General features: G+C 27.8%; 1 protein-coding gene across 1 annotated transcript; it reads right to left on the bottom strand.

Annotated features, from left to right (window-relative positions):
• Positions 1-795: 795 nt before the first annotated feature.
• On the bottom strand, positions 796-2,427 carry LOC114194823 (transcription factor MYB54-like). The gene is made up of 2 exons (XM_028085234.1): positions 2,291-2,427; positions 796-1,406 (listed from the first exon to the last, which is right to left on the bottom strand). The coding sequence occupies exons 1-2, from the start codon at positions 2,409-2,411 to the stop codon at positions 796-798; spliced, it is 732 nt and encodes a 243-aa protein (XP_027941035.1). The 5' UTR covers positions 2,412-2,427.
• Between the last annotated feature and the right edge of the window lie 7,039 nt (positions 2,428-9,466).

Below are 9,466 nucleotides of genomic sequence, written 5' to 3'. Positions count from 1 at the left end.
CTTTCTTTTTTGTGATGAGTAAAACGCATATATAGGCAAATAAATAAATCATAATTGTGTTCAAATGTTTGTTAGGAAATTCAGTCTCATAATTAGTAGAAATGAAAAAAAAAAATGAGTGGTATACATAAAAAAACAAGATCTATAAATATTAAACTTTAAAATTTTATATCGAAAGTGATATCAGATATATAGAAATGAACTTATATATCAGATATAGTCAATCTTTTTAGTTTATCCCTGTAAAAAAATTTCAACAAAATTCACATAAAAAAAAAACAATGTTGCAGTTGCTTAACTAGTTAGCATGCATTAGAAAAATTTTCCTCTGTATGACCAATGGAGAAGATGAAAATTAACCAGTAATATTAACACAGATTGACTCACATATTATTACTACTATACAGTGGCAATCTTGCTATATATATATATATATATATATATATATATATATATATATATATATATATATATATGATATCACCTTTGATCAAAATTAATAATGCTGAAATTTAAGTAAAAAGTTGTAGATTTTCACTACCTTGAACACAAGACATATTTACAACTCCAACTAGTTTAGTATATATATGTGTCCATAGTTTTAAATTACTATATATCCACGTTTAATCACAGTATATCAGAATTTTAGAAGTCTCAATTAACAATCATATTGTGATTACAATGTGGTTAACTGTAATCACTACTTAAAACTTTAGTTAGTGCAAGGTTTTGAAAACGAGAGACAGAAAAAGAGAGTCCAGTAACATAGTAGTAAAGTTTAATATTAAAAACACTTCACTCATCATCATCATCATCATCAGCACCGACACCAAGAAAATCATAGAAAGTAACATCCTTGAATCCAGCATCATCATCAGAGGAAGAAGAACCCTTAAACCTAGTGAATGCTGATGATGAGCTATGAAACAAGCCCTTTCTCATCATGATTCCACCAGAAGAAGAAGAAACAGCAGCAGCAGCAGCATCACGATGATTCAACAGCCCAAAAGGATGACTCCCTTCCTTCCCAGGAAAAGAGTCTGAGAAAGATGGCACTGATCCAAAATTGATAGGGCTGAAGGAAGGTGGAAGTGGGGTTCGTGCAGCGTTGAAGTTCATGATGTCAAACAATGTGTGATGGTGAGAGGAGGAAGAACTTGAAGCGTTCATCGTTAGGTCTTGCAAACTTCCATTGTTGGCTTCCTTTCGCTTTCGTGCGATCAAAACGTGCCAATGGTTTTTCAAGGCATTGTCGGTTCTCCCATCGAAGAGTTTGGCTGTGGTTGCCCATTTTGCTCCATGAACCTCTTGAGCTGCAAGGAGTCTCTCTTCTTCTTCTCTCGTAAAAGGGTTTCTGTTAACACCAGGATCAAGATGATTGCGCCACCTTAATCTGCAACTTTTCCCTGAACAATAATGAAAACCACTTTTCAAAATACTCATGTATTATACTAACACTATGATATTATGCATTAGTTTTCTACCCTTTTTATTATACTATACTGTATCTGCATCACAAGAATTTTATATAATAATATATAAATTCTGTTCATAATGTTCTCTCCAAGTTTATCTGCTGGTACGTGACATAAGAAATATCAAATATGATTAAACTTGTTAAAACTGATATGAATTTTGTGCAATAAATAAATCAGAACATGATTCCAACCAACTTATTATGGTTGATGATGTAAAAAAAATCAGCACTATAAAAAAATGTTCTGAATTATTTTCGTGTTCTGAATATTTATCTTCTGTACTTGTTATTTAGTGTATCATAATAAAATATTTTCCCAATGATTATATTTTATACTATTTTAATTTTAATTCCCACTTAACAGAGCCTATATTAGATTAATGGAAGCAAATACATTTTATCAAATACTATTGATTAATTAATTAAAATATAATCATTTTATTCAACTAATTAAAATATTGAAAACCTTGTAAGAACATGAAAGAAAAGAAGAACATGATCCCAACCATTTGATCAACAAACCAATCTTTACCACTCCTGTATAAATGTTTAGTTGAGATTTATCAGTAAAAAAAAAAAAAACTAATTTTTTCACCGTCAAAAGCCAAATTATATTCTAAATTTTATTCCACTAGATTTTCGTAACAAATAACATGATGGGGTACTCAATTTGAGTTCTAGATATGCAGCAATGATATAAAAAAAAGGACATAGGAATTGCATATATATTTTCATAAAGTAATCCAAATATATTTTTAAGGGGACATTTAATCATCTTAAATACTACTCTAATTAATTAATTGATAGATTTACCAGTTCGTCCTTGTATATGTTGAGCAATTGCATTCCAGTCCTGAGGACCATGTTGTTGAACAAGTTGGGTTAGCTTTTGATCCTCATCTTCCCTCCAGTGATTAACACGATAATTGGGCATGTTTTCAGCAGCTGAAGGAGCCATGGATTGAATTCTTCAGAATCAGGAACTGCAGAGAGAACCCCTAATAAAGTTCAGAGTGATGAAAAAGGGGCACAAAGATGGAGACGTTTGTTTAGGGTTCTTTTTCACTATTTAATATTTAACTTCTTACCTCATAAAAACAAACAAAATATTCAATTTATCTGTGATTTCCTTTTACTATTTCTGGGAGAACAGAGTTAATCCTCTTGCTTTTCTACGTTTGTTCATAGATAAGAACAAAAATAAAGGAGGGAAAAAGAGAAAGGATATTATTATGTTAAAATAAGATTACTTGTACAACATGTTTAGTTATTATTCAAATTTCCTGTGAAATTACAATTACCATAACAACTGTTCCTCTCATAATACCATTGAGATAATTATGTTTTTTTTTTCAAACTATTATAAAAAATATGTTTATAAACTAAATTATAAATTATTTAGTTTATAACAATTACGTAAAACATCTTTTTCATCAAAGAATATGTGAGTGTTTCCCATATAATAAACAGACGTTATTTCACAAATATTTTTGGTAAAAAAAGATATTTTACATGAGTTTGGTAAAGTACATAAATGAAACATAGGTTTTATAATAGTTTAGAAAAAAGAAAACATATTTTACCTTTGAAAGAATAATATAATATTTTGTTGGAAGTTATTGAGAAATTAAAACCTAACATATAAAACACTTTTAATTTCTTGTCATGTTCTCATAAGTTAAACTAGAACGAAAAAAATGTGTCTAGAAACCGACAATTAATTTGATTACTTAATTTAAAATAATATTCATTAAATTAAATTAAAATAATGATTAAATTGCATACCTATTTAAGACATCCACTAATTAAATACTAGTAGTAAATTTGGTAATGTAAATAGTGTTATACCATTACGTACTGAAAACAATAAATTATGTAGTACTTAGACACTATATGCTCATACATTGAAGATAATATATATATTGTGGAGATTAATTAGTCTCACTTTCCCCGTTAGGAAAAAATCATTACTAAGCAAAATACAAAATACACTACCTATTTGGATAAACTAGGAATATTTGATTTGAAAATTTTCAAATCTTTCTAACGTATAAAAAAGACATGTTTTTTTTTCTTTAACAATATCTTACTTTTGAATTTTCGTTATAATTGATGAGCAAACTATCAATTTAGCTCATGAGAATGGTAATACTTTATCAAATTAGTCCTTAAATATTTTAAAATGATAAAATAATACTTCAATTGCATCATGTCCTTGATCAATTTAGTTACAATCATATTGAGAATCTAACTGATCCTTTAAATAAATAAAAGAATGGCATGGTCCTTAAAAGTATAGGCTATGAATTAATTTATATTCATTAAAATATTAATATAAGAAACAAGTTTCATTATATATACATTTATAATCTAAGTCCAATTTGTTTTATTATTACAATTTAAATGACTAATTGATTCATAAATTTATAATTTTAAGAATATTTTGTATTTTTATCTATTTCAAGGATGAATTTAATTTTTATTATAACCTTAAAGACTAAATGAATTAATGATGTAAATGTTTTGGAGAACATTTTATTAATTTTAAGAACCAATTTAACAAATTAGTGTCAAGTAGTAAATTGGTAGTTTATTTTCAACTATTTAACCTTTTTTATGATTAATGAATGATCTTTATATATTCAATTAATACATGTAGACGAGTGCGTCTTCATTTATTTTAATCAATAAATATCTTTTACATTAACTATATGGCCTTTATATAGGAAATAAGTTAATTAATTATATACTTGTATAGGAAATTTAAAATTCAGTTTAATTAATAAAAATATGTTATAAATATATCACATAAGCATCAATTGAATAAATAAAACAATTTTTTCTTTTCTAGCTCTGATCAAAGTAAACAAATAAATTTGATGTGAAAGATTATGTGATAGAATAAATAACATGTTGCTGAATTTTATAGTAAGGCTAAGAATTTAATAAATAAGGGTAAATTTAAGATATAAATTTAAATTGTTCTTAACAATATTATTAATAGTAATATTATTACTATTATGATATATATATATATATATATATATATATATATATAATTGGTTGGACTTTTCAATCAATAAATAAAAGAAATGACACTATTGACGCTTTGTGTCCGTTTGTATTGCATGTATATGTGACCGTAAAATCTCGAACATTAATTCGTTAGCAGTTTTATCACTAATTTTTAAATTAATCTTTAATTAAAGCAATTGTTTAATTTGTGTCAATTTGACCGACACCAATAACAGAAATAAATACCTCAATGTTCAAATAATAATATAAATAAATAAATAATTATAATGAATTAAGAAGATGAGTATAAATAAATAAGATGAGTGTAGATGAAGAGGGTAATGAGTATGAATGAAGGAGATAAGGAGAAGAATGCAGATGAACAAGAAAAAGAGGGAAAAAAAAGAGGAAAAAATGTTGATAAAGGAAATGTGTGTGGATGAAGAGATGAGTGTAGAAAGATTTATGAATGTGAATGTAGATCATAAGTGTGATAAGATTTATATAGAAAGTGAGAGAAGAAAATTATGAGCGGAAAAATTTGTTACTTTTAAATATGAGAGCCTTTTGATAAAAAAATAATTTACAATATATATTCAATATAAAGAAAACATAGAGATAGTATATATTCGATATAAAAAACACAGAGATAATATATATTATAAAGAACACACAATATATCACTTAACGAGTTAGCCAACACTAACTTAAATAAATAAAATATTAAAATTAGATAAGGTTAGTGTTGAATATCTTGATGCTAACCTTATTTATTTTTATTACTTTTTTAATTTTGTATGGTTAGCTTTCACTTACTCAATTCTAATTTAAATAAATATAAATATTAAAAATAAATAAAGTTAATTTTTGTTAAGTTAGTTTTAATCTTATTTATTTTTAATATTTATTTTAGTTTTTTTTATAGTTAACATGTATTTAGCTAATACTGACTTAAATAAATATAAATATTATAAATAAATAAGGTCACTATATGATAACCTAACACTAACCTTACTTATTTAATGTCGTGTCTGTTAATCTTGTAATAACACAAATATTTATTTATTTAAAAAAATTAAAAATAATTTTGCTCTTTTAGTTTTTCTAAAAAAATCATTAGCATGGTATTAGAGTCGATTAAGCCAACGTTAATAATGTTGTAATTTAATTGACAAAATTATTGGAAAGTAAAATCTATGTTTTCTTGTAGTGTGAGTAGTATTTGAAATTGTAAAAACTTAATAGTTTTCAATAATTGCATAATATAGAAAAGTAAGACAGGATCTTAAAATTATAGGATACCTCTCTCTACGAGAGATTATCCCTTTATGCTTTAGAGATTTAATGGAATGAATGACATTTATCCTTTATCTATATGAAAAGTTGTTCTTGAGTGCTTTCGGATTCAATGAAATAGATGACCTAAGTAAAATTACATGATTCACATACACTACTAAAGGGATATGTGTACCTTTCTTCGTACTTTTACACATGTTTTATCTTTTGTATTTTTATAAAGTCTGCTCTTTACATTTTTTTATAAATATAATAACTTTCTAATAGTATAAATATTTTTCGCGTTGATAAGATAAAGTTAAAAGTGATATTTGGAGTAATAAGATGATACTTTTACATATATATTGGCTTAGAAGTGATACTTAATTTCAAGAAAAAATGATAAGATAGTTATGAGTATAATTTTATATACTTATTTTAAGGTAGAAGTTATAAATGATATTTGGAATATTTATAATATTAATGGAATTCTTTTCATTTTATAAATGAAATTAAATCTAACATTGTTGTGGAGTGAACAAATATAAATCAATATGTTTCTTGTTGCTAAATAAATAGAAAAGTAGTTTTTTACTCATTTTCCATCTTTCAAACAGTTTATGAAAGCCTGTCAAACTATTTGGAAAATTGTCATACAATCCCCAACGAGAATATGATAGTGAAAACAACTTTCAAAATAATTTTTAAGCTTTTATTCAACATTTTGTTTTTTTTTTTCTAAAACTAACCTTTCTTTTCATAGTTTAATTCTTAATTTGGTATATTTTATTAAATACAGTAAATTTAGTTAACAAAATTAAATGTTTCATTTAAATATACAAAATTTGGTATATTTAAAAAGATTTGGCAAATTAAATATATTATTACATTTAATAAATATTTTACTAATTTAATAAATATTTACTAAAATATTATATCAACTTTAATGCAATAAAATGTTTAATGAACCTAGCACATTTAGTTTATTAGTTTACTATAATAAATTCTGTATATTAAGTGTTTTATTAAATACTAATAGAGTTTGTATGCGTATTCCTATTTTATATATAGAAGAATATAATTTTAAAAAATCAAATATAAATGATTTTATAAAAAAAAATTAGGAATTATACAATTATTTTAAATTATAATTTGTATAATTATTTTTGGTTGAGAAGATATATGGTTATGTATTTAAATACAAAAAAAATATTTTAATTTAATAAACACTAAATATTATCTAGTTAAAAATAGATAGAATTATAAAATAATATATATATATATATATATATATATATATATATATATATAACACCCCATTTAAATATTAACATAATCAAATGGAATATTACACAGATAACATAAAGGGCCAATTTGTGGTATCAAGTCACTCCTTACAAATATCTTAGGTACTTAAAAATGAAATACTAGGACACACGACGATGTTAATAACTAGACAAAGAAAATAGTTCGATAGTGTTTAAAATAAATACTTAGAGAGCAGATAATACATGGACCATAGCCCTAAAGTAAACTCTGAAAAGCGAGATCTGTCCCAACACATACTAAGCAGCGGAACCTCCATCACCCTGATGACCACGGGGAGTTCTCGCATCTGCTCACATCAATAAATTGATAATCATCGTAAAAAGAGAAAACCACACACATAACAATCAAACAAACAAACAAAGGGTAAGTTAGAGCAAAAAATGGTTTAAGATACAATTACATATAATTTCATAGTCCAAGATGCTCATGTCAACCAATCATGTTATGACTTGCACACAAAACACTATGACTCAGAAACGACTCATCCGGATATATATAATTAGTCGGATTCAGCAGATGCTTACACTTGTGGTGGATTACCCTGCTCTACCGAGCTGTTCTCCCCCTGAGCTAAGTGTTACAATGTCTCAACCCCACACACAAGGTTAGCCCTTAATGGGTTTCAAGCCTCCTGCTACTTTCACCAGAAGAGTCAATCCGCTCTATGTGAGACTAACTGACTCCTTAGAGTGTCAGGATGCAACCTTACACTGAATCCTTACTAAATTATATAGATGGGGCACCACCATAAACTCCCACTAACAGGGATCATGAAATTACGTCCTGACCAACTGAGGCACCACCATGAGGTCTCACCTAGAGGCTCATGGAATTACATCCTAACCAATGAGGCACCACCACGAAACTATCGTGGAATTACGTCCTAACCCAACCAAAACCATGATTCCAACCATCAATGTAACATTATTGCTCATACCAAATTCATGACCACATATATAACCAACCATTCATGTATATTCCATACCAAGATCATGCCAAACTCATCATTCACCACCTATAACCATCTTTACTCATGCATATTCACTCATCTCATGCTTTAACATAGCAATCCAACTTAACATCACATTATGCAAACGATTTTTGGGATTTTAGAAATAAAACTACAGCTTGTGTAAAGCTTAGAAAATTTTTGTATTTATATTCAAATTAAATATGATTGAATCAAGAACTAAATGAAATAAGAACCAACTTAATTGAATAATTATAAAGAAATTTGTACACCAAACAAGCAACAAAGGTCTATGTTGTCAACAACCAAATTACAGTGATCTTGCGATAAACACGGCTCTCACTACAAAACTCCGATTCAAGATCGGACTGGTCAAAGTTAAAAACTATGTGTTAAGGATCAGCTGTTAAAATATCAGCTCGATCCAACAGTTAACGAAGTAGTAACTTTCATTTTACGAAAAATGTGCAATGTTGTCAACAACCAAACTACAGTGACCTTGCGATAAAAACTGCTCTCACTATAGAGCTCCGATTAAAGATCCGACCAGTCAAAGTCAAGAATTTTGTTTTAAGGATCAACTGTTAAAATTTCAGCTCGATCCAACGGTTAATTCAATAGGAATCTTCATTTTAAGAAAAGTGTGCAATGTAGAAAAAGAGTAGCGCCACATCAATCAAACATACTCACACACCATACCTTTTTATTCGACCAACAACATCATTCAAGCATCACAACCATACAAACAGACAAAAAATCGGCAAAATAACTTTAAATACATAAACCTTAGCTTCCCTTACTTGGAAAAAGCTAGCAGAATATCCCTACACCCAAGCAAGTGAGTACTACTGACCACGGAGCAGATTCACGATTTGTAAAATAGTGGAATAGATTCAAAATGGGTTACCATGGTGAATCCTAGTTAGAATCATGATGACAGAGCTGGGAATGAAAAAGTTACGGTGGAGAATCAACCTACATGGATTGAAGAATGGGGTTGAGTTAATGCAAAGAAGGGTAAGATCCAAACCCTAGCAAAGCATTTGTGGAGAGAAAAGGGAAGAGCAAGAGCATTGATTTTGGCAAGTGAGTCCAAAATGTGATACCCCCTTTTTATTATTTCCTTCTTCTCTCATTCCAGAACACTAAAACACATACACCCCACTCCTGCCTCTTCTCTCTTTGCCTCACCACCACTTTCTACACAATTACCCTTAATCACTCTCTATATAAATCCCTTTCCTTACACTTGGAACAAATTCTGGAAGAGTGACCTCAACAGGACCTCCTACTCTCTCCATTCTCAACTTCTCTCCTTCTAGGTAAGTCTCCATTACCGTTTTGGGATTCAATTCCAGCTTAAACTTGAAATTATGTTTCTGTTCTGAGTTTAATCAAGG

Source organism: Vigna unguiculata, chromosome 8, assembly GCF_004118075.2.
Source record: "Vigna unguiculata cultivar IT97K-499-35 chromosome 8, ASM411807v1, whole genome shotgun sequence".
In the NCBI taxonomy this organism is placed as follows: domain Eukaryota; kingdom Viridiplantae; phylum Streptophyta; class Magnoliopsida; order Fabales; family Fabaceae; genus Vigna; species Vigna unguiculata.
This window is presented reverse-complemented; position numbering and strand designations above follow the sequence as displayed.

Bases quoted from the DNA above. Each gene is read 5' to 3' on its own strand.
- LOC114194823 (XM_028085234.1), bottom strand. From the start codon at position 2,411: ATGCCCAATTATCGTGTTAATCACTGGAGGGAAGATGAGGATCAAAAG. The intron at 1,407-2,290 runs GTAAATCTATCA...ATTATTGTTCAG, and splicing joins ACATATACAAGGACGAACTG to GGAAAAGTTGCAGATTAAGG.